The sequence below is a fragment of the Lagopus muta genome, chromosome 1, assembly GCF_023343835.1.
Source record: "Lagopus muta isolate bLagMut1 chromosome 1, bLagMut1 primary, whole genome shotgun sequence".
Taxonomy (NCBI): domain Eukaryota; kingdom Metazoa; phylum Chordata; class Aves; order Galliformes; family Phasianidae; genus Lagopus; species Lagopus muta.
The window spans coordinates 65,668,600-65,693,210 of NC_064433.1; the positions used below are offsets into that span (position 1 = coordinate 65,668,600).

Consider the following 24,611-nt stretch of genomic DNA (forward strand, 5'->3'; position numbering starts at 1 on the left):
GGAGCGCTGTTTATGGCCTCACGTGTGGCATCGTCCTTGTGGATGGTGCAATCTCCTGTGCTACCTGTGACATTGTCCTACTGGCGAGCCATCTCCAGCACCGCCTCTTGCACTGTCCTGATTGTGAGCAGCATCTTTTGTTGTGCCACTGGCACTGTCTTTCTGGCGAGCACCATCTCCTGCACCGCTTCAGTTTAATCATTCTGATTATCGCTTTCGGCAGTGCCTCCTCTGGCATAGTCCATTGCCTAAGTGAACTCTACACCATCCGCTGCACCATCCATCGTGGGAGCTCCTTTCGGTGCAGCTTGTCAGCATCATCCACCAGACAAGCGCCGCTTTCTGTTTCTCCAGCATTGTCTGTTGGCAGACTGCCCTCTCCAGCACCACCCGTCGTGGGAGTAACCCTCTCCAGTGCCTTCACCAGTGTCGCCTGTCACAGGAGCGCCCTCTCCATTGCATCTCCAGCATCATCCATCACGGCAGTACCCGCTCCATTTTCCTCTCAAGCTACGCCTGCAGACGTGTCCAATGCTTGCGCTTTTCCAGCGTCGCCTGTGGTGGTGCGCTGTCTTTTTAGGCTTCTCCAGTGTCATTCTTCACGGGAGCAGCCTCTTGATTGCCCTCTTCAGCATTCTCCATCGTGTGATCAGCCTCTCCGTTGCCATCTCCAGCGCCATGCGTTGCAGGAGCACTCTCTTGGTTGAGCTCTCCAGCACCATGTGTCATGGTTGCTCCGTCTTCATTGCCTTCCCTTCGAGTGTGCACCGTTCCTGGCACCATCTGGGGCATCGTTCTTCTGGTGAGCACCGCCTCTAGCATAGTCCTTACTATGAGCAGCACCTTTTGTAGTGTTGCTAGCATCGTGTATGTGGTGAGCACCGTCTCCAGCACCAGCTCTGGTTTAATCTTTCAGAATCGCACTTCGTAGAGCACTGCCTCTGGCATCGTCCATTGGCGAAGCGCCTTCTCCAACAACATCTACAGCATCATCCGTTGGGGGAGCTCCTTTTTGTGCAGCTTGTCAGCATCAACCACCAGACGAGCGCTGCTTTCTGTATCTCCAGCACTGTCCCTAGGCAGACTGCCCTTTCCAGCATCACCTGTCCCGGGAGCAACCGTCTCCAGCATAGTCCATCCTGAGACCAACCTCTCAGTTGCCCTTTATAGCATCTTCTCCCAAGGGAGAGCACTCTCATTCGCATTCTCCAATTTCATCCATCAGACGAGCACCCTCTCCTTCTGCTTATCTAGCATTCACCTTCACGGGAGCACCCCCACCTTACGCTTCTCCTTTGTCGCCTGTCGTGGGAGCAAAGCCTCATGCTGCATTTTCAGCTGCATCTGCCATTGGGAGACCACATCCTTCTGCTTCCTCAGCTTTGTTCACTGGAAAAGTTATGCGCCGCCCTGCTTCAGCAGCACTGCCTGTTTCAGGTGCCCCATCACCTTCTCTGTACTTCTGGAGCATGCCCTGTCAGGCACCGCCTCTAACATCGTTGTTCTGATGGGTGCCATCTCCTGCACTACCTCTTGCCTTGTCCTTCTGGTGAGCACAACTATGGTTTTGCCTTCAGCATTATCCTTCCAGTGAGCACCATCTCCGGTGCCGCCCCTTGCTTGGTCGTCCTGGTAAGCACATCAGCAGAGCCACCAGTCCCAGAAGCGCCCAGGGCAGCGTAGATTGTTGCGGGAGCACTGTTTATGGCCTCACGTGTGGCATCGTCCTTGTGGATGGTGCAATCTCCTGTGCTACCTGTGACATTGTCCTACTGGCGAGCCATCTCCAGCACCGCCTCTTGCACTGTCCTGATTGTGAGCAGCATCTTTTGTTGTGCCACTGGCACTGTCTTTCTGGCGAGCACCATCTCCTGCACCGCTTCAGTTTAATCGTTCTGATTATCGCTTTCGGCAGTGCCTCCTCTGGCATAGTCCATTGCCTAAGTGCACTCTACACCATCCTCTGCACCATCCGCTGCACCATCCGCTGCACCATCCATCGTGGGAGCTCCTTTCGGTGCAGCTTGTCAGCATCATCCACCAGACAAGCGCCGCTTTCTGTTTCTCCAGCATTGTCTGTTGGCAGACTGCCCTCTCCAGCACCACCCGTCGTGGGAGTAACCCTCTCCAGTGCCTTCACCAGTGTCGCCTGTCACAGGAGCGCCCTCTCCATTGCATCTCCAGCATCATCCATCACGGCAGTACCCGCTCCATTTTCCTCTCAAGCTATGTCTGCAGACGTGTCCAATGCTTGCGCTTTTCCAGCGTCGCCTGTGGTGGTGCGCTGTCTTTTTAGGCTTCTCCAGTGTCATTCTTCACGGGAGCAGCCTCTTGATTGTCCTCTTCAGCATTCTCCATCATGTGATCACCCTCTCCGTTGCCATCTCCAGCGCCATGCGTTGCAGGAGCACTCTCTTGGTTGAGCTCTCCAGCACCATGTGTCATGGTTGCTCCGTCTTCACTGCCTTCACTTCGAGTGTGCACCGTTCCTGGCACCATCTGGGGCATCGTTCTTCTGGTGAGCACCGCCTCTAGCATAGTCCTTACTATGAGCAGCACCTTTTGTAGTGTTGCTAGCATCGTGTATGTGGTGAGCACCGTCTCCAGCACCAGCTCTGGTGTAATCTTTCTGAACAGCACTTCCTGGAGCACTGCCTCTGGCATCGTCCATTGGCGAAGCGCCTACTCCAACAACATCTACAGCATCATCCGTTGAGGGAGCTCCTTTTTGTGCAGCTTTCAGCATCAACCACCAGACGAGCGCTGCTTTCTGTATCTCCAGCACTGTCCCTAGGCAGACTGCCCTTTCCAGCATCGCCTGTCCCAGGAGCAACCATCTCCAGCATATTCCATCCTGAGACCAACCTCTCAGTTGCCCTTTATAGCATCTTCTCCCAAGGGAGAGCACTCTCATTCGCATTCTCCAATTTCATCCATCAGACGAGCACCCTCTCCTTCTGCTTATCTAGCATTCACCTTCACGGGAGCACCCCCACCTTACGCTTCTCCTTTGTCGCCTGTCGTGGGAGCAAAGCCTCATGCTGCATTTTCAGCTGCATCTGCCATTGGGAGACCACATCCTTCTGCTTCCTCAGCTTTGTTCACTGGAAAAGTTATGCGCCGCCCTGCTTCAGCAGCACTGCCTGTCTCAGGTGCCCCATCACCTTCTCTGTACTTCTGGAGTATGCCCTGTCAGGCACCGCCTCTAGCATTGTCGTTCTGATGTGTGCCATCTCCTGCACTACCTCTTGCCTTGTCCTTCTGGTGAGCACATCTACGGTTTTGCCTTCAGCATTATCCTTCCAGTGAGCACCATCTCCGGTGCCGCCCCTTGCTTGGCCGTCCTGGTAAGCACATCAGCAGAGCCACCAGTCCCAGAAGCGCCCAGGGCAGCGTAGATTGTTGCGGGAGCGCTGTTTATGGCCTCACGTGTGGCATCGTCCTTGTGGATGGTGCAATCTCCTGTGCTACCTGTGACATTGTCCTTCTGGCGAGCCATCTCCAGCACCGCCTCTTGCACTGTCCTGATTGTGAGCAGCATCTTTTGTTGTGCCACTGGCACTGTCTTTCTGGCGAGCACCATCTCCTGCACCGCTTCAGTTTAATCGTTCTGATTATCGCTTTCGGCAGTGCCTCCTCTGGCATAGTCCATTGCCTAAGTGAACTCTACACCATCCGCTGCACCATCCGCTGCACCATCCATCGTGGGAGCTCCTTTCAGTGCAGCTTGTCAGCACCATCCACCAGACAAGCGTCGCTTTCTGTTTCTCCAGCATTGTCTGTTGGCAAACTGCCCTCTCCAGCACCACCCGTCGTGGGAGTAACCCTCTCCAGTGCCTTCACCAGTGTCGCCTGTCACAGGAGCGCCCTCTCCATTGCATCTCCAGCATCATCCATCACGGCAGTACCCGCTCCATTTTCCTCTCAAGCTACGCCTGCAGACGTGTCCAATGCTTGCGCTTTTCCAGCGTCGCCAGTGGTGGTGCGCTGTCTTTATAGGCTTCTCCATTGTCATCCTTCATGGGAGCAGCCTCTTGATTGCCCTCTTCAGCATTCTCCATCGTGTGATCACCCTCTCCGTTGCCATCTCCAGCGCCATGCGTTGCAGGAGCACTCTCTTGGTTGAGCTCTCCAGCACCATGTGTCATGGTTGCTCCGTCTTCATTGCCTTCCCTTCGAGTGTGCACCGTTCCTGGCACCATCTGTGGCATCATTCTTCTGGTGAGCACCGCCTCTAGCATAGTCCTTACTATGAGCAGCACCTTTTGTAGTGTTGCTAGCATCGTGTATGTGGTGAGCACCGTCTCCAGCTTCAGCTCTGGTTTAATCTTTCAGAATCGCACTTCCTCTGGCATCGTCCATTGGCGAAGCGCCTTCTCCAACAACATCTACAGCATCATCCGTTGGGGGAGCTCCTTTTTGTGCAGCTTGTCAGCATCAACCACCAGACGAGCGCTGCTTTCTGTATCTCCAGCACTGTCCCTAGGCAGACTGCCCTTTCCAGCATCACCTGTCCCGGGAGCAACCATCTCCAGCATATTCCATCCTGAGACCAACCTCTCAGTTGCCCTTTATAGCATCTTCTCCCAAGGGAGAGCACTCTCATTCGCATTCTCCAATTTCATCCATCAGACGAGCACCCTCTCCTTCTGCTTATCTAGCATTCACCTTCACGGGAGCACCCCCACCTTACGCTTCTCCTTTGTCGCCTGTCGTGGGAGCAAAGCCTCATGCTGCATTTTCAGCTGCATCTGCCATTGGGAGACCACATCCTTCTGCTTCCTCAGCTTTGTTCACTGGAAAAGTTATGCGCCGCCCTGCTTCAGCAGCACTGCCTGTCTCAGGTGCCCCATCACCTTCTCTGTACTTCTGGAGTATGCCCTGTCAGGCACCGCCTCTAGCATCGTCGTTCTGATGTGTGCCATCTCCTGCACTACCTCTTGCCTTGTCCTTCTGGTGAGCACATCTACGGTTTTGCCTTCAGCATTATCCTTCCAGTGAGCACCATCTCCGGTGCCGCCCCTTGCTTGGCCGTCCTGGTAAGCACATCAGCAGAGCCACCAGTCCCAGAAGCGCCCAGGGCAGCGTAGATTGTTGCGGGAGCGCTGTTTATGGCCTCACGTGTGGCATCGTCCTTGTGGATGGTGCAATCTCCTGTGCTACCTGTGACATTGTCCTTCTGGCGAGCCATCTCCAGCACCGCCTCTTGCACTGTCCTGATTGTGAGCAGCATCTTTTGTTGTGCCACTGGCACTGTCTTTCTGGCGAGCACCATCTCCTGCACCGCTTCAGTTTAATCGTTCTGATTATCGCTTTCGGCAGTGCCTCCTCTGGCATAGTCCATTGCCTAAGTGCACTCTACACCATCCTCTGCACCATCCGCTGCACCATCCGCTGCACCATCCATCGTGGGAGCTCCTTTCGGTGCAGCTTGTCAGCATCATCCACCAGACAAGCGCCGCTTTCTGTTTCTCCAGCATTGTCTGTTGGCAGACTGCCCTCTCCAGCACCACCCGTCGTGGGAGTAACCCTCTCCAGTGCCTTCACCAGTGTCGCCTGTCACAGGAGCGCCCTCTCCATTGCATCTCCAGCATCATCCATCACGGCAGTACCCGCTCCATTTTCCTCTCAAGCTACGTCTGCAGACGTGTCCAATGCTTGCGCTTTTCCAGCGTCGCCTGTGGTGGTGCGCTGTCTTTTTAGGCTTCTCCAGTGTCATTCTTCACGGGAGCAGCCTCTTGATTGCCCTCTTCAGCATTCTCCATCGTGTGATCACCCTCTCCGTTGCCATCTCCAGCGCCATGCGTTGCAGGAGCACTCTCTTGGTTGAGCTCTCCAGCACCATGTGTCATGGTTGCTCCGTCTTCATTGCCTTCCCTTCGAGTGTGCACCGTTCCTGGCACCATCTGTGGCATCGTTCTTCTGGTGAGCACCGCCTCTAGCATAGTCCTTACTATGAGCAGCACCTTTTGTAGTGTTGCTAGCATCGTGTATGTGGTGAGCACCGTCTCCAGCACCAGCTCTGGTGTAATCTTTCTGAACAGCACTTCCTGGAGCACTGCCTCTGGCATCGTCCATTGGCGAAGCGCCTACTCCAACAACATCTACAGCATCATCCGTTGAGGGAGCTCCTTTTTGTGCAGCTTGTCAGCATCAACCACCAGACGAGCGCTGCTTTCTGTATCTCCAGCAGTGTCCCTAGGCAGACTACCCTTTCCAGCATCGCCTGTCCCGGGAGCAACCGTCTCCAGCATAGTCCATCGTGAGACCAACCTCTCAGTTGCCCTTTATAGCATCTTCTCTCACAGGAAAGCACTCTCATTTGGATTCTCCAATTTCATCCATCATACGAGCACCCTCTCCTTCTGCTTATCTAGCATTCACCTTCACGGGAGCACCCCAACCTTACGCTTCTCCTTTGTCGCCTGTCGTGGGAGCAAAGCCTCATGCTGCATTTTCAGCTGCATCTGCCATTGGGAGACCACATCCTGCTGCTTCCTCAGCTTTGTTCACTGGAAAAGTTATGCGCTGCCCTGCTTCAGCAGCACTGCCTGTCTCAGGTGCCCCATCACCTTCTCTGTACTTCTGGAGTATGCCCTGTCAGGCACCGCCTCTAGCATCGTCGTTCTGATGTGTGCCATCTCCTGCACTACCTCTTGCCTTGTCCTTCTGGTGAGCACATCTACGGTTTTGCCTTCAGCATTATCCTTCCAGTGAGCACCATCTCCGGTGCCGCCCCTTGCTTGGTCGTCCTGGTAAGCGCATCAGCAGAGCCACCAGTCCCAGAAGCGCCCAGGGCAGCGTGGATTGTTGCGGGAGCGCTGTTTATGGCCTCACGTGTGGCATCGTCCTTGTGGATGGTGCAATCTCCTGTGCTACCTGTGACATTGTCCTTCTGGCGAGCCATCTCCAGCACCGCCTCTTGCACTGTCCTGATTGTGAGCAGCATCTTTTGTTGTGCCACTGGCACTGTCTTTCTGGCGAGCACCATCTCCTGCACCGCTTCAGTTTAATCGTTCTGATTATCGCTTTCGGCAGTGCCTCCTCTGGCATAGTCCATTGCCTAAGTGCACTCTACACCATCCTCTGCACCATCCGCTGCACCATCCGCTGCACCATCCGCTGCACCATCCATCGTGGGAGCTCCTTTCGGTGCAGCTTGTCAGCATCATCCACCAGACAAGCGCCGCTTTCTGTTTCTCCAGCATTGTCTGTTGGCAGACTGCCCTCTCCAGCACCACCCGTCGTGGGAGTAACCCTCTCCAGTGCCTTCACCAGTGTCGCCTGTCACAGGAGCGCCCTCTCCATTGCATCTCCAGCATCATCCATCACGGCAGTACCCGCTCCATTTTCCTCTCAAGCTACGCCTGCAGACGTGTCCAATGCTTGCGCTTTTCCAGCGTCGCCTGTGGTGGTGCGCTGTCTTTTTAGGCTTCTCCAGTGTCATTCTTCACGGAAGCAGTCGCCTGATTGCCCTCTTCAGCATTCTCCATCGTGTGATCACCCTCTCCGTTGCCATCTCCAGCGCCATGCGTTGCAGGAGCACTCTCTTGGTTGAGCTCTCCAGCACCATGTGTCATGGTTGCTCCGTCTTCATTGCCTTCCCTTCGAGTGTGCACCGTTCCTGGCACCATCTGTGGCATCGTTCTTCTGGTGAGCACCGCCTCTAGCATAGTCCTTACTATGAGCAGCACCTTTTGTAGTGTTGCTAGCATCGTGTATGTGGTGAGCACCGTCTCCAGCACCAGCTCTGGTTTAATCTTTCAGAATCGCACTTCCTAGAGCACTGCCTCTGGCATCGTCCATTGGCGAAGCACCTTCTCCAACAACATCTACAGCATCATCCGTTGGGGGAGCTCCTTTTTGTGCAGCTTGTCAGCATCAACCACCAGACGAGCGCTGCTTTCTGTATCTCCAGCACTGTCCCTAGGCAGACTGCCCTTTCCAGCATCACCTGTCCCGGGAGCAACCGTCTCCAGCATAGTCCATCCTGAGACCAACCTCTCAGTTGCCCTTTATAGCATCTTCTCCCAAGGGAGAGCACTCTCATTCGCATTCTCCAATTTCATCCATCAGACGAGCACCCTCTCCTTCTGCTTATCTAGCATTCACCTTCACGGGAGCACCCCCACCTTACGCTTCTCCTTTGTCGCCTGTCGTGGGAGCAAAGCCTCATGCTGCATTTTCAGCTGCATCTGCCATTGGGAGACCACATCCTTCTGCTTCCTCAGCTTTGTTCACTGGAAAAGTTATGCGCCGCCCTGCTTCAGCAGCACTGCCTGTCTCAGGTGCCCCATCACCTTCTCTGTACTTCTGGAGTATGCCCTGTCAGGCACCGCCTCTAGCATTGTCGTTCTGATGTGTGCCATCTCCTGCACTACCTCTTGCCTTGTCCTTCTGGTGAGCACATCTACGGTTTTGCCTTCAGCATTATCCTTCCAGTGAGCACCATCTCCGGTGCCGCCCCTTGCTTGGTCCTCCAGGTAAGCGCATCAGCAGAGCCACCAGTCCCAGAAGCGCCCAGGGCAGCGTGGATTGTTGCGGGAGCGCTGTTTATGGCCTCACGTGTGGCATCGTCCTTGTGGATGGTGCAATCTCCTGTGCTACCTGTGACATTGTCCTTCTGGCGAGCCATCTCCAGCACCGCCTCTTGCACTGTCCTGATTGTGAGCAGCATCTTTTGTTGTGCCACTGGCACTGTCTTTCTGGCGAGCACCATCTCCTGCACCGCTTCAGTTTAATCGTTCTGATTATCGCTTTCGGCAGTGCCTCCTCTGGCATAGTCCATTGCCTAAGTGCACTCTACACCATCCTCTGCACCATCCGCTGCACCATCCATCGTGGGAGCTCCTTTCGGTGCAGCTTGTCAGCATCATCCACCAGACAAGCGCCGCTTTCTGTTTCTCCAGCATTGTCTGTTGGCAGACTGCCCTCTCCAGCACCACCCGTCGTGGGAGTAACCCTCTCCAGTGCCTTCACCAGTGTCGCCTGTCACAGGAGCGCCCTCTCCATTGCATCTCCAGCATCATCCATCACGGCAGTACCCGCTCCATTTTCCTCTCAAGCTACGTCTGCAGACGTGTCCAATGCTTGCGCTTTTCCAGCGTCGCCTGTGGTGGTGCGCTGTCTTTTTAGGCTTCTCCAGTGTCATTCTTCACGGGAGCAGCCTCTTGATTGCCCTCTTCAGCATTCTCCATCGTGTGATCACCCTCTCCGTTGCCATCTCCAGCGCCATGCGTTGCAGGAGCACTCTCTTGGTTGAGCTCTCCAGCACCATGTGTCATGGTTGCTCCGTCTTCATTGCCTTCCCTTCGAGTGTGCACCGTTCCTGGCACCATCTGTGGCATCGTTCTTCTGGTGAGCACCGCCTCTAGCATAGTCCTTACTATGAGCAGCACCTTTTGTAGTGTTGCTAGCATCGTGTATGTGGTGAGCACCGTCTCCAGCACCAGCTCTGGTGTAATCTTTCTGAACAGCACTTCCTGGAGCACTGCCTCTGGCATCGTCCATTGGCGAAGCGCCTACTCCAACAACATCTACAGCATCATCCGTTGAGGGAGCTCCTTTTTGTGCAGCTTGTCAGCATCAACCACCAGACGAGCGCTGCTTTCTGTATCTCCAGCAGTGTCCCTAGGCAGACTACCCTTTCCAGCATCGCCTGTCCCGGGAGCAACCGTCTCCAGCATAGTCCATCGTGAGACCAACCTCTCAGTTGCCCTTTATAGCATCTTCTCTCACAGGAAAGCACTCTCATTTGGATTCTCCAATTTCATCCATCATACGAGCACCCTCTCCTTCTGCTTATCTAGCATTCACCTTCACGGGAGCACCCCAACCTTACGCTTCTCCTTTGTCGCCTGTCGTGGGAGCAAAGCCTCATGCTGCATTTTCACCTGCATCTGCCATTGGAAGACCACATCCTGCTGCTTCCTCAGCTTTGTTCACTGGAAAAGTTATGCGCTGCCCTGCTTCAGCAGCACTGCCTGTCTCAGGTGCCCCATCACCTTCTCTGTACTTCTGGAGTATGCCCTGTCAGGCACCGCCTCTAGCATCGTCGTTCTGATGTGTGCCATCTCCTGCACTACCTCTTGCCTTGTCCTTCTGGTGAGCACATCTACGGTTTTGCCTTCAGCATTATCCTTCCAGTGAGCACCATCTCCGGTGCCGCCCCTTGCTTGGTCGTCCTGGTAAGCGCATCAGCAGAGCCACCAGTCCCAGAAGCGCCCAGGGCAGCGTGGATTGTTGCGGGAGCGCTGTTTATGGCCTCACGTGTGGCATCGTCCTTGTGGATGGTGCAATCTCCTGTGCTACCTGTGACATTGTCCTTCTGGCGAGCCATCTCCAGCACCGCCTCTTGCACTGTCCTGATTGTGAGCAGCATCTTTTGTTGTGCCACTGGCACTGTCTTTCTGGCGAGCACCATCTCCTGCACCGCTTCAGTTTAATCGTTCTGATTATCGATTTCGGCAGTGCCTCCTCTGGCATAGTCCATTGCCTAAGTGCACTCTACACCATCCTCTGCACCATCCGCTGCACCATCCGCTGCACCATCCATTGTGGGAGCTCCTTTCGGTGCAGCTTGTCAGCATCATCCACCAGACAAGCGCCGCTTTCTGTTTCTCCAGCATTGTCTGTTGGCAGACTGCCCTCTCCAGCACCACCCGTCGTGGGAGTAACCCTCTCCAGTGCCTTCACCAGTGTCGCCTGTCACAGGAGCGCCCTCTCCATTGCATCTCCAGCATCATCCATCACGGCAGTACCCGCTCCATTTTCCTCTCAAGCTACGTCTGCAGACGTGTCCAATGCTTGCGCTTTTCCAGCGTCGCCTGTGGTGGTGCGCTGTCTTTTTAGGCTTCTCCAGTGTCATTCTTCACGGGAGCAGCCTCTTGATTGCCCTCTTCAGCATTCTCCATCGTGTGATCAGCCTCTCCGTTGCCATCTCCAGCGCCATGCGTTGCAGGAGCACTCTCTTGGTTGAGCTCTCCAGCACCATGTGTCATGGTTGCTCCGTCTTCATTGCCTTCCCTTCGAGTGTGCACCGTTCCTGGCACCATCTGTGGCATCGTTCTTCTGGTGAGCACCGCCTCTAGCATAGTCCTTACTATGAGCAGCACCTTTTGTAGTGTTGCTAGCATCGTGTATGTGGTGAGTACCGTCTCCAGCACCAGCTCTGGTGTAATCTTTCTGAACAGCACTTCCTGGAGCACTGCCTCTGGCATCATCCATAGGCGAAACGCCTACTCCAACAACATCTACAGCATCATCCGTTGAGGGAGCTCCTTTTTGTGCAGCTTGTCAGCATCAACCACCAGACGAGCGCTGCTTTCTGTATCTCCAGCACTGTCCCTAGGCAGACTACCCTTTCCAGCATCGCCTGTCCCGGGAGCAACCGTCTCCAGCATAGTCCATCGTGAGACCAACCTCTCAGTTGCCCTTTATAGCATCTTCTCTCACAGGAGAGCACTCTCATTTGGATTCTCCAATTTCATCCATCATACGAGCACCCTCTCCTTCTGCTTATCTAGCATTCACCTTCACGGGAGCACCCCAACCTTACGCTTCTCCTTTGTCGCCTGTCGTGGGAGCAAAGCCTCATGCTGCATTTTCAGCTGCATCTGCCATTGGAAGACCACATCCTGCTGCTTCCTCAGCTTTGTTCACTGGAAAAGTTATGCGCTGCCCTGCTTCAGCAGCACTGCCTGTCTCAGGTGCCCCATCACCTTCTCTGTACTTCTGGAGTATGCCCTGTCAGGCACCGCCTCTAGCATCGTCGTTCTGATGTGTGCCATCTCCTGCACTACCTCTTGCCTTGTCCTTCTGGTGAGCACATCTACGGTTTTGCCTTCAGCATTATCCTTCCAGTGAGCACCATCTCCGGTGCCGCCCCTTGCTTGGTCGTCCTGGTAAGCGCATCAGCAGAGCCACCAGTCCCAGAAGCGCCCAGGGCAGCGTGGATTGTTGCGGGAGCGCTGTTTATGGCCTCACGTGTGGCATCGTCCTTGTGGATGGTGCAATCTCCTGTGCTACCTGTGACATTGTCCTTCTGGCGAGCCATCTCCAGCACCGCCTCTTGCACTGTCCTGATTGTGAGCAGCATCTTTTGTTGTGCCACTGGCACTGTCTTTCTGGCGAGCACCATCTCCTGCACCGCTTCAGTTTAATCGTTCTGATTATCGCTTTCGGCAGTGCCTCCTCTGGCATAGTCCATTGCCTAAGTGAACTCTACACCATCCGCTGCACCATCCATCGTGGGAGCTCCTTTCGGTGCAGCTTGTCAGCATCATCCACCAGACAAGCGCCGCTTTCTGTTTCTCCAGCATTGTCTGTTGGCAGACTGCCCTCTCCAGCACCACCCGTCGTGGGAGTAACCCTCTCCAGTGCCTTCACCAGTGTCGCCTGTCACAGGAGCGCCCTCTCCATTGCATCTCCAGCATCATCCATCACGGCAGTACCCGCTCCATTTTCCTCTCAAGCTACGCCTGCAGACGTGTCCAATGCTTGCGCTTTTCCAGCGTCGCCTGTGGTGGTGCGCTGTCTTTTTAGGCTTCTCCAGTGTCATTCTTCACGGGAGCAGCCTCTTGATTGCCCTCTTCAGCATTCTCCATCGTGTGATCACCCTCTCCGTTGCCATCTCCAGCGCCATGCGTTGCAGGAGCACTCTCTTGGTTGAGCTCTCCAGCACCATGTGTCATGGTTGCTCCGTCTTCATTGCCTTCCCTTCGAGTGTGCACCGTTCCTGGCACCATCTGTGGCATCGTTCTTCTGGTGAGCACCGCCTCTAGCATAGTCCTTACTATGAGCAGCACCTTTTGTAGTGTTGCTAGCATCGTGTATGTGGTGAGCACCGTCTCCAGCACCAGCTCTGGTGTAATCTTTCTGAACAGCACTTCCTGGAGCACTGCCTCTGGCATCGTCCATTGGCGAAGCGCCTACTCCAACAACATCTACAGCATCATCCGTTGGGGGAGCTCCTTTTTGTGCAGCTTGTCAGCATCAACCACCAGACGAGCGCTGCTTTCTGTATCTCCAGCACTGTCCCTAGGCAGACTGCCCTTTCCAGCATCACCTGTCCCGGGAGCAACCGTCTCCAGCATAGTCCATCCTGAGACCAACCTCTCAGTTGCCCTTTATAGCATCTTCTCCCAAGGGAGAGCACTCTCATTCGCATTCTCCAATTTCATCCATCAGACGAGCACCCTCTCCTTCTGCTTATCTAGCATTCACCTTCACGGGAGCACCCCCACCTTACGCTTCTCCTTTGTCGCCTGTCGTGGGAGCAAAGCCTCATGCTGCATTTTCAGCTGCATCTGCCATTGGGAGACCACATCCTTCTGCTTCCTCAGCTTTGTTCACTGGAAAAGTTATGCGCCGCCCTGCTTCAGCAGCACTGCCTGTCTCAGGTGCCCCATCACCTTCTCTGTACTTCTGGAGTATGCCCTGTCAGGCACCGCCTCTAGCATCGTCGTTCTGATGTGTGCCATCTCCTGCACTACCTCTTGCCTTGTCCTTCTGGTGAGCACATCTACGGTTTTGCCTTCAGCATTATCCTTCCAGTGAGCACCATCTCCGGTGCCGCCCCTTGCTTGGTCCTCCTGGTAAGCGCATCAGCAGAGCCACCAGTCCCAGAAGCGCCCAGGGCAGCGTGGATTGTTGCGGGAGCGCTGTTTATGGCCTCACGTGTGGCATCGTCCTTGTGGATGGTGCAATCTCCTGTGCTACCTGTGACATTGTCCTACTGGCGAGCCATCTCCAGCACCGCCTCTTGCACTGTCCTGATTGTGAGCAGCATCTTTTGTTGTGCCACTGGCACTGTCTTTCTGGTGAGCACCATCTCCTGCACCGCTTCAGTTTAATCGTTCTGATTATCGCTTTCGGCAGTGCCTCCTCTGGCATAGTCCATTGCCTAAGTGAACTCTACACCATCCGCTGCACCATCCATCGTGGGAGCTCCTTTCGGTGCAGCTTGTCAGCATCATCCACCAGACAAGCGCCGCTTTCTGTTTCTCCAGCATTGTCTGTTGGCAGACTGCCCTCTCCAGCACCACCCGTCGTGGGAGTAACCCTCTCCAGTGCCTCCACCAGTGTCGCCTGTCACAGGAGCGCCCTCTCCATTGCATCTCCAGCATCATCCATCACGGCAGTACCCGCTCCATTTTCCTCTCAAGCTACGCCTGCAGACGTGTCCAATGCTTGCGCTTTTCCAGCGTCGCCTGTGGTGGTGCGCTGTCTTTTTAGGCTTCTCCAGTGTCATTCTTCACGGGAGCAGCCTCTTGATGGTCCTCTTCAGCATTCTCCATCGTGTGATCACCCTCTCCGTTGCCATCTCCAGCGCCATGCGTTGCAGGAGCACTCTCTTGGTTGAGCTCTCCAGCACCATGTGTCATGGTTGCTCCGTCTTCATTGCCTTCCCTTCGAGTGTGCACCGTTCCTGGCACCATCTGTGGCATCGTTCTTCTGGTGAGCACCGCCTCTAGCATAGTCCTTACTATGAGCAGCACCTTTTGAAGTGTTGCTAGCATCGTGTATGTGGTGAGCACCGTCTCCAGCACCAGCTCTGGTGTAATCTTTCAGAATCGCACTTCCTAGAGCACTGCCTCTGGCATCGTCCATTGGCGAAGCGCCTTCTCCAACAACATCTACAGCATCATCCGTTGGGGGAGCTCCTTTTTGTGCAGCTTGTCAGCATCAACCACCAGACGAGCGCTGCTTTCTGTATCTCCAGCACTGTCCCTAGGCAGACTGCCCTTTCCAGCATCACCTGTCCCGGGAGCAACCGTCTCCAGCATAGTCCATCCTGAGACCAACCTCTCAGTTGCCCTTTATAGCATCTTCTCCCAAGGGAGAGCACTCTCATTCGCATTCTCCAATTTCATCCATCATACGAGCACCCTCTCCTTCTGCTTATCTAGCATTCACCTTCACGGGAGCACCCCCACCTTACGCTTCTCCTTTGTCGCCTGTCGTGGGAGCAAAGCCTCATGCTGCATTTTCAGCTGCATCTGCCATTGGGAGACCACATCCTTCTGCTTCCTCAGCTTTGTTCACTGGAAAAGTTATGCGCCGCCCTGCTTCAGCAGCACTGCCTGTCTCAGGTGCCCCATCACCTTCTCTGTACTTCTGGAGTATGCCCTGTCAGGCACCGCCTCTAACATCGTTGTTCTGATGTGTGCCATCTCCTGCACTACCTCTTGCCTTGTCCTTCTGGTGAGCACATCTACGGTTTTGCCTTCAGCATTATCCTTCCAGTGAGCACCATCTCCGGTGCCGCCCCTTGCTTGGTCCTCCTGGTAAGCGCATCAGCAGAGCCACCAGTCCCAGAAGCGCCCAGGGCAGCGTGGATTGTTGCGGGAGCACTGTTTATGGCCTCACGTGTGGCATCGTCCTTGTGGATGGTGCAATCTCCTGTGCTACCTGTGACATTGTCCTTCTGGCGAGCCATCTCCAGCACCGCCTCTTGCACTGTCCTGATTGTGAGCAGCATCTTTTGTTGTGCCACTGGCACTGTCTTTCTGGCGAGCACCATCTCCTGCACCGCTTCAGTTTAATCGTTCTGATTATCGCTTTCGGCAGTGCCTCCTCTGGCATAGTCCATTGCCTAAGTGCACTCTACACCATCCTCTGCACCATCCGCTGCACCATCCATTGTGGGAGCTCCTTTCGGTGCAGCTTGTCAGCATCATCCACCAGACAAGCGCCGCTTTCTGTTTCTCCAGCATTGTCTGTTGGCAGACTGCCCTCTCCAGCACCACCCGTCGTGGGAGTAACCCTCTCCAGTGCCTTCACCAGTGTCGCCTGTCACAGGAGCGCCCTCTCCATTGCATCTCCAGCATCATCCATCACGGCAGTACCCGCTCCATTTTCCTCTCAAGCTACGTCTGCAGACGTGTCCAATGCTTGCGCTTTTCCAGCGTCGCCTGTGGTGGTGCGCTGTCTTTTTAGGCTTCTCCAGTGTCATTCTTCACGGGAGCAGCCTCTTGATTGCCCTCTTCAGCATTCTCCATCGTGTGATCAGCCTCTCCGTTGCCATCTCCAGCGCCATGCGTTGCAGGAGCACTCTCTTGGTTGAGCTCTCCAGCACCATGTGTCATGGTTGCTCCGTCTTCATTGCCTTCCCTTCGAGTGTGCACCGTTCCTGGCACCATCTGTGGCATCGTTCTTCTGGTGAGCACCGCCTCTAGCATAGTCCTTACTATGAGCAGCACCTTTTGTAGTGTTGCTAGCATCGTGTATGTGGTGAGCACCGTCTCCAGCACCAGCTCTGGTGTAATCTTTCTGAACAGCACTTCCTGGAGCACTGCCTCTGGCATCGTCCATTGGCGAAGCGCCTACTCCAACAACATCTACAGCATCATCCGTTGAGGGAGCTCCTTTTTGTGCAGCTTGTCAGCATCAACCACCAGACGAGCGCTGCTTTCTGTATCTCCAGCACTGTCCCTAGGCAGACTACCCTTTCCAGCATCGCCTGTCCCGGGAGCAACCGTCTCCAGCATAGTCCATCCTGAGACCAACCTCTCAGTTGCCCTTTATAGCATCTTCTCTCACAGGAAAGCACTCTCATTTGGATTCTCCAATTTCATCCATCATACGAGCACCCTCTCCTTCTGCTTATCTAGCATTCACCTTCACGGGAGCACCCCAACCTTACGCTTCTCCTTTGTCGCCTGTCGTGGGAGCAAAGCCTCATGCTGCATTTTCAGCTGCATCTGCCATTGGAAGACCACATCCTGCTGCTTCCTCAGCTTTGTTCACTGGAAAAGTTATGCGCCGCCCTGCTTCAGCAGCACTGCCTGTCTCAGGTGCCCCATCACCTTCTCTGTACTTCTGGAGTATGCCCTGTCAGGCACCGCCTCTAGCATCGTCGTTCTGATGTGTGCCATCTCCTGCACTACCTCTTGCCTTGTCCTTCTGGTGAGCACATCTACGGTTTTGCCTTCAGCATTATCCTTCCAGTGAGCACCATCTCCGGTGCCGCCCCTTGCTTGGTCCTCCTGGTAAGCGCATCAGCAGAGCCACCAGTCCCAGAAGCGCCCAGGGAAGCGTGGATTGTTGCGGGAGCGCTGTTTATGGCCTCACGTGTGGCATCGTCCTTGTGGATGGTGCAATCTCCTGTGCTACCTGTGACATTGTCCTTCTGGCGAGCCATCTCCAGCACTGCCTCTTGCACTGCCCTGATTGTGAGCAGCATCTTTTGTTGTGCCACTGGCACTGTCTTTCTGGCGAGCACCATCTCCTGCACCGCTTCAGTTTAATCGTTCTGATTATCGCTTTCGGCAGTGCCTCCTCTGGCATAGTGCATTGCCTAAGTGCACTCTACACCATCCGCTGCACCATCCATTGTGGGAGCTCCTTTCAGTGCAGCTTGTCAGCATCATCCAACAGACAAGCGCCGCTTTCTGTTTCTCCAGCATTGTCTGTTGGCAGACTGCCCTCTCCAGCACCACCCGTCGTGGGAGTAACCCTCTCCAGTGCCTTCACCAGTGTCGCCTGTCACAGGAGCGCCCTCTCCATTGCATCTCCAGCATCATCCATCACGGCAGTACCCGCTCCAATTTCCTCTCAAGCTACGTCTGCAGACGTGTCCAATGCTTACGCTTTCCCTGCGTCGCCTGTGGTGGAGTGCTGTCTTTTTAGGCTTCTCCATTGTCATCCTTCACGGAAGCAGTCTCCTGATTGCCCTCTTCAGCATTCTCCATCGTGTGATCACCCTCTCCGTTGCCATCTCCAGCGCCATGCGTTGCAGGAGCACTCTCTTGGTTGAGCTCTCCAGCACCATGTGTCATGGTTGCTCCGTCTTCATTGCCTTCCCTTCGAGTGTGCACCGTTCCGGGCACCATCTGTGGCATCGTTCTTCTGGTGAGCACCGCCTCTAGCATAGTCCTTACTATGAGCAGCACCTTTTGTAGTGTTGCTAGCATCGTGTATGTGGTGAGCACCGTCTCCAGCACCAGCTCTGGTTTAATCTTTCAGAATCGCGCTTCCGGGAGCACTGCCTCTGGCATCGTCCATTGGCGAAGCGCCTTCTCCAACAACATCTACAGCATCATCCGTTGGGGGAGCTCCTTTTTGTGCAGCTTGTTAGCATCATCCACCAGACGAGCGCTGCTTTCTGTATCTCCAGCACTGTCCCTAGGCAGACTGCCCTTTCCAGCATCACCTGTCCCGGGAGCAACCGTCTCCAGCATAGTCCATCGTGAGACCAACCTCTCAGTTGCCCTTTATAGCATCTTCTCTCACAGGAGAGCACTCTCATTCGGATTCTCCAATTTCATCCATCATACGAGCACCCTCTCCTTCTGCTTATCTAGCATTCACCTTCACGGGAGCACCCCAACCTTACGCTTCTCCTTTGTCGCCTGTCGTGGGAGCAAAGCCTCATGCTGCATTTTCAGCTGCATCTGCCATTGGAAGACCACATCCTGCTGCTTCCTCAGCTTTGTTCACTGGAAAAGTTATGCGCCGCCCTGCTTCAGCAGCACTGCCTGTCTCAGGTGCCCCATCACCTTCTCTGTACTTCTGGAGCATGCCCTGTCAGGCACCGCCTCTAGCATCGTCGTTCTGATGTGTGCCATCTCCTGCACTACCTCTTGCCTTGTCCTTCTGGTGAGCACATCTACGGTTTTGCCTTCAGCATTATCCTTCCAGTGAGCACCATCTCCGGTGCCGCCCCTTGCTTGGTCCTCCGGGTAAGCACATCAGCAGAGCCACCAGTCCCAGAAGCGCCCAGGGCAGTGTAGATTGTTGCGGGAGCGCTGTTTATGGCCTCACGTGTGGCATCGTCCTTGTGGATGGTGCAATCTCCTGTGCTACCTGTGACATTGTCCTTCTGGCGAGCCATCTCCAGCACCGCCTCTTGCACTGCCCTGATTGTGAGCAGCATCTTTTGTTGTGCCACTGGCACTGTCTTTCTGGCGAGCACCATCTCCTGCACCGCTTCAGTTTAATCGTTCTGATTATCGCTTTCGGCAGTGCCTCCTCTGGCATAGTGCATTGCCTAAGTGAACTCTACACCATCCGCTGCACCATCCGCTGCACCATCCGCTGCACCATCCGCTGCACCATCCGCTGCACCATCCGCTGCACCATCCGCTGCACCATCCGCTGCACCATCCGCCGCACCATCCGCCGCACCATCCGCCGCACCATCCGCCGCACCATCCGCCGCACCATCCGCTCCACCATCCATCGTGGGAGCTCCTTTCGGTGCAGCTTGTCAGCATCATCCACCAGACAAGCGCCGCTTTCTGTTTCTCCAGCATTGTCTGTTGGCAGACTGCCCTCTCCAGCACCACCCGTCGTGGGAGTAACCCTCTCCAGTGCCTTCACCAGTGTCGCCTGTCACAGGAGCGCCCTCTCCATTGCATCTCCAGCATCATCCATCACGGCAGTACCCGCTCCATTTTCTTCTCATGCTGCGTCTGCAGACGTGTCCAATGCTTGCGCTTTTCCAGCGTCGCCAGTGGTGGTGCGCTGTCTTTTTAGGCTTCTCCATTGTCATCCTTCATGGGAGCAGCCTCTTGATTGCCCTCTTCAGCATTCTCCATCGTGTGATCACCCTCTCCGTTGCCATCTCCAGCGCCATGCGTTGCAGGAGCACTCTCTTGGTTGAGCTCTCCAGCACCATGTGTCATGGTTGCTCCGTCTTCATTGCCTTCCCTTCGAGTGTGCACCATTCCTGGCACCATCTATGGCATCGTTCTTCTGGTGAGCACCGCCTCTAGCATAGTCCTTACTATGAGCAGCACCTTTTGTAGTGTTGCTAGCATCGTGTATGTGGTGAGCACCGTCCCCAGCACCAGCTCTGGTGTAATCTTTCTGAACAGCTCTTCCTGGAGCACTGCCTCTGGCATCGTCCATTGGCGAAGCGCATTCTCCAACAACATCTACAGCATCATCCGTTGGGGGAGCTCCGTTTTGTGCAGCTTGTCAGCATCATCCACCAGACGAGCGCTGCTTTCTGTATCTCCAGCACTGTCCCTAGGCAGACTGCCCTTTCCAGCATCACCTGTCCCGGGAGCAACCGTCTCCAGCATAGTCCATCCTGAGACCAACCTCTCAGTTGCCCTTTATAGCATCTTCTCCCAAGGGAGAGCACTCTCATTCGCATTCTCCAATTTCATCCATCAGACGAGCACCCTCTCCTTCTGCTTATCTAGCATTCACCTTCACGGGAGCACCCCCACCTTACGCTTCTCCTTTGTCGCCTGTCGTGGGAGCAAAGCCTCATGCTGCATTTTCAGCTGCATCTGCCATTGGAAGACCACATCCTGCTGCTTCCTCAGCTTTGTTCACTGGAAAAGTTATGCGCCGCCCTGCTTCAGCAGCACTGCCTGTCTCAGGTGCCCCATCACCTTCTCTGTACTTCTGGAGTATGCCCTGTCAGGCACCGCCTCTAGCATCGTCGTTCTGATGTGTGCCATCTCCTGCACTACCTCTTGCCTTGTCCTTCTGGTGAGCACATCTACGGTTTTGCCTTCAGCATTATCCTTCCAGTGAGCACCATCTCCGGTGCCGCCCCTTGCTTGGTCCTCCTGGTAAGCGCATCAGCAGAGCCACCTGTCCCAGAAGCGCCCAGGGCAGCGTGGATTGTTGCGGGAGCGCTGTTTATGGCCTCACGTGTGGCATCGTCCTTGTGGATGGTGCAATCTCCTGTGCTACCTGTGACATTGTCCTACTGGCGAGCCATCTCAAGCACCGCCTCTTGCACTGTCCTGATTGTGAGCAGCATCTTTTGTTGTGCCACTGGCACTGTCTTTCTGGCGAGCACCATCTCCTGCACCGCTTCAGTTTAATCGTTCTGATTATGGCTTTCGGCAGTGCCTCCTCTGGCATAGTCCATTGCCTGAGTGAACTCTACACCATCCGCTGCACCATCCGCTGCACCATCCATTGTGGGAGCTCCTTTCAGTGCAGCTTGTCAGCACCATCCACCAGACAAGCGCCGCTTTCTGTTTCTCCAGCATTGTCTGTTGGCAGACTGCCCTCGCCAGCACCACCCGTCGTGGGAGTAACCCTCTCCAGTGCCTTCACCAGTGTCGCCTGTCACAGGAGCGCCCTCTCCATTGATCTCCAGCATCATCCATCACGGCAGTACCCGCTCCATTTTCCTCTCAAGCTACGTCTGCAGACGTGTCCAATGCTTGCGCTTTTCCAGCGACGCCTGTGGTGGTGCGCTGTCTTTATAGGCTTCTCCAGTGTCATCCTTCATGGGAGCAGCCTCTTGATTGCCCTCTTCAGCATTCTCCATCGTGTGATCAGCCTCTCCGTTGCCATCTCCAGCGCCATGCGTTGCAGGAGCACCTTCTTGGTTGAGCTCTCCAGCACCATGTGTCATGGTTGCTCCGTCTTCATTGCCTTCCCTTCGAGTGTGCACCATTCCTGGCACCATCTGTGGCATCGTTCTTCTGGTGAGCACCGCCTCTAGCATAGTCCTTACTATGAGCAGCACCTTTTGTAGTGTTGCTAGCATCGTGTATGTGGTGAGCACCGTCCCCAGCACCAGCTCTGGTGTAATCTTTCTGAACAGCACTTCCTGGAGCACTGCCTCTGGCATCGTCCATTGGCGAAGCGCCTACTCCAACAACATCTACAGCATCATCCGTTGGGGGAGCTCCTTTTTGTGCAGCTTTCAGCATCAACCACCAGACGAGCGCTGCTTTCTGTATCTCCAGCACTGTCCCTAGGCAGACTGCCCTTTCCAGCATCACCTGTCCCGGGAGCAACCGTCTCCAGCATAGTCCATCCAGAAACCAACCTCTCAGTTGCCCTTTATAGCATCTTCTCCCAAGGGAGAGCACTCTCATTCGCATTCTCCAATTTCATCCATCATACGAGCACCCTCTCCTTCTGAATCACAGAATCACAGAATCACAGAATCACCCGGGTTGGAAGGGACCCCAAGGATCATGTAGTTCCAACCCCCCTGCCTAGCAGGGCCACCAAACATCCACATTCAGATCAGGTGGCCCAGGACCCCCGTCCTTCTGCTTATCTAGCATTCACCTCCACGGGAGGACCCCCACCTTACGCTTCTCCTTTGTCGCCTGTCGTGGGAGCAAAGCCTCATGCTGCATTTTCAGCTGCATCTGCCATTGGAAGACCACATCCTGCTGCTTCCTCAGCTTTGTTCACTGGAAAAGTTATGCGCCGCCCTGCTTCAGCAGCACTGCCTGTCTCAGGTGCCCCATCACCTTCTCTGTACTTCTGGAGTATGCCCTGTCAGGCACCGCCTCTAGCATCGTCGTTCTGATGTGTGCCATCTCCTGCACTACCTCTTGCCTTGTCCTTCTGGTGAGCACATCTACGGTTTTGCCTTCAGCATTATCCTTCCAGTGAGCACCATCTCCGGTGCCGCCCCTTGCTTGGTCGTCCTGGTAAGCGCCATCAGCAGAGCCACCAGTCCCAGAAGCGCCCAGGGCAGCGTGGATTGTTGCGAGAGCGCTGTTTATGGCCTCACGTGTGGCATCGTCCTTGTGGATGGTGCAATCTCCTGTGCTACCTGTGACATTGTCCTTCTGGCGAGCCATCTCCAGCACTGCCTCTTGCACTGCCCTGATTGTGAGCAGCATCTTTTGTTGTGCCACTGGCACTGTCTTTCTGGCGAGCACCATCTCCTGCACCGCTTCAGTTTAATCGTTCTGATTATCGCTTTTGGCAGTGCCTCCTCTGGCATAGTCCATTGCCTAAGTGCACTCTACCCCATCCGCTGCACCATCCTGTGCACCATCCTGTGCACCATCCTGTGCACCATCCTGTGCACCATCCATCGTGGGAGCTCCTTTCGGTGCAGCTTGTCAGCATCATCCACCAGACGAGCGCGGCTTTCTGTTTCTCCATCATTGTCTGTTGGCAGACTGCCCTCTCCAGCACCACCCGTCGTGGGAGCAACCCTCTCCAGTGCCTTCACCAGTGTCGCCTGTCACAGGAGCGCCCTCTCCATTGCATCTCCAGCATCATCCATCACGGCAGTACCCGCTCCATTTTCCTCTCAAGCTACGTCTGCAGACGTGTCCAATGCTTGCTCTTTTCCAGCGTCGCCTGTGGTTGTGCGCTGTCTTTTTAGGCTTCTGCAGTGTCATGCTTCATGGGAGCAGCCTCTTGATTGCCCTCTTCAGCATTCTCCATCGTGTGATCACCCTCTCCGTTGCCATCTCCAGCGCCATGCGTTGCATTAGCACTCTCTTGGTTGAGCTCTCCAGCACCATGTGTCATGGTTGCTCCATCTTCATTGCCTTCCCTTTGAGTGTGCACCGTTCCTGGCACCATCCGAGGCATCGTTCTTCTGGTGAGCACCGCCTCTAGCATAGTCCTTACTATGAGCAGCACCTTTTGTAGTGTTGCTAGCATCGTGTATGTGGTGAGCACCGTCTCCAGCACCACCTCTGGTTTAATCTTTCTGAATAGCACTTCCTGGAGCACTGCCTCTGGCATCGTCCATTGACGAAAGGCCTTCTCCAACTACATCTACAGCATCATCCGTTGAGGGAGCTCCTTTTTGTGCAGCTTGTCAGCATCATCCACCAGACAAGCTCCACTTTCTGTTTCTCCAGCATTGTCCGTTGACAGACTGCCCTCTCCAGCACCGCCCGTCTTGACAACAAACCTCTCCAGCATAGTCCATCCTGAGACCAACCTCTCAGTTGCCCTTTACAGCATCTTCCGTTACTCGAGTGCCCTCTCTTTTGCCCTTGCGAGCATCATCATCTGTCGTCAGAGCGCTCTCTCATTCAGGTGCTCCAACTTCATCCTTCACAGCAGCACCCTCACCTTTTTCTTCTCCTGTGTCACGCATCGTGGGAGCAAAGCCTCATGCTGCATTTTCAGCTTCATCTGCCATTGGAAGACCACATCCTGCTGCTTCCTCAGCTTTGTTCACTGGGAACATTATGTGCCCCCCTGCTTCACCAGCACCGCCTGTGGCAGGTGCGCCATCTCCTTTGCTGCCTCTAGCTTTGTTCTTCCGGAGTACACTCTGTCCAGCACTGTCACGAGCATCATCGTTCTGGTGAGTGCCATCTCCTCCACTGCCTCTCGCATCGTCCGTCTGGTGTACACCATCTCCAGCACCACCTCTATTTTATTCTTTCTGATTAGCACTTTCTTTCAGCAGCACTGCCTCTGGCATCATCCATTGGCTAAGTGACATCTACAACAGCATCTACAGCATCATTCGTCAGGGGAGCTCATTTCGGTGTAGTTTGTCAACATCATCCACCAGACATGCGTCACTTTCTATTTCTCCAGCATTGTCCATTGGCAGACTGCCCTCTCCAGGGTCGCCCGTCTTGGGAGTAAGCATCTCCAGCATCACCCATCACGGGAGCATCTTCTCCATTACTGCCTCCAGTATCACCTGTTGTTTGAGCACTCTCTTATTCTTCTCCATAGTCGTCTGTCATGATAGCGCCTGCTCCTTTTTCCTTTCAATCATCATCTGCCGCAGGTGTACTCTCTCCATTGCTGTCTCCAGCATCATCCATTGCGAGAGCGCCATCTCAAGCAGCGTCAATGGTGGTTTGCAGTCTCCAGAATCTTCCGTCAGGGGAGCATCATCTCTAACTGCTTCTCCCGCTTCGACCTTTGGGGGTGTGCTGTCTTCTCATGCTTCTTCTTCC

The 24,611-nt window shown here is 54.8% G+C and overlaps 1 protein-coding gene and 1 long non-coding RNA gene across 3 annotated transcripts in view; one reads left to right on the forward strand and one right to left on the reverse strand.

Moving 5' to 3' along the window:
* The window catches only part of LOC125694952 (uncharacterized), a 54,061-nt gene extending 44,799 nt beyond the window's left edge, over positions 1-9,262 (forward strand). The window contains exon 3 of the mRNA XM_048948925.1: positions 8,484-9,262. Coding sequence (XP_048804882.1) covers positions 8,484-9,262 — 779 coding nt within the window. The remainder of the gene's footprint in view (positions 1-8,483) is intronic.
* Positions 9,263-12,584: 3,322 nt separating this feature from the next.
* LOC125687974 (uncharacterized) lies at positions 12,585-22,603 on the reverse strand. 2 transcript variants are annotated; one of them, XR_007374539.1, is made up of 4 exons: positions 22,394-22,603; positions 20,161-20,553; positions 18,202-18,312; positions 12,585-13,113 (listed from the first exon to the last, which is right to left on the reverse strand). It is a non-coding gene; the product is annotated as an uncharacterized LOC125687974 (long non-coding RNA). The 2 variants fall into 2 exon arrangements; XR_007374540.1 differs by lacking the exon at positions 12,585-13,113 and adding an exon at positions 14,592-14,805.
* Between the last annotated feature and the right edge of the window lie 2,008 nt (positions 22,604-24,611).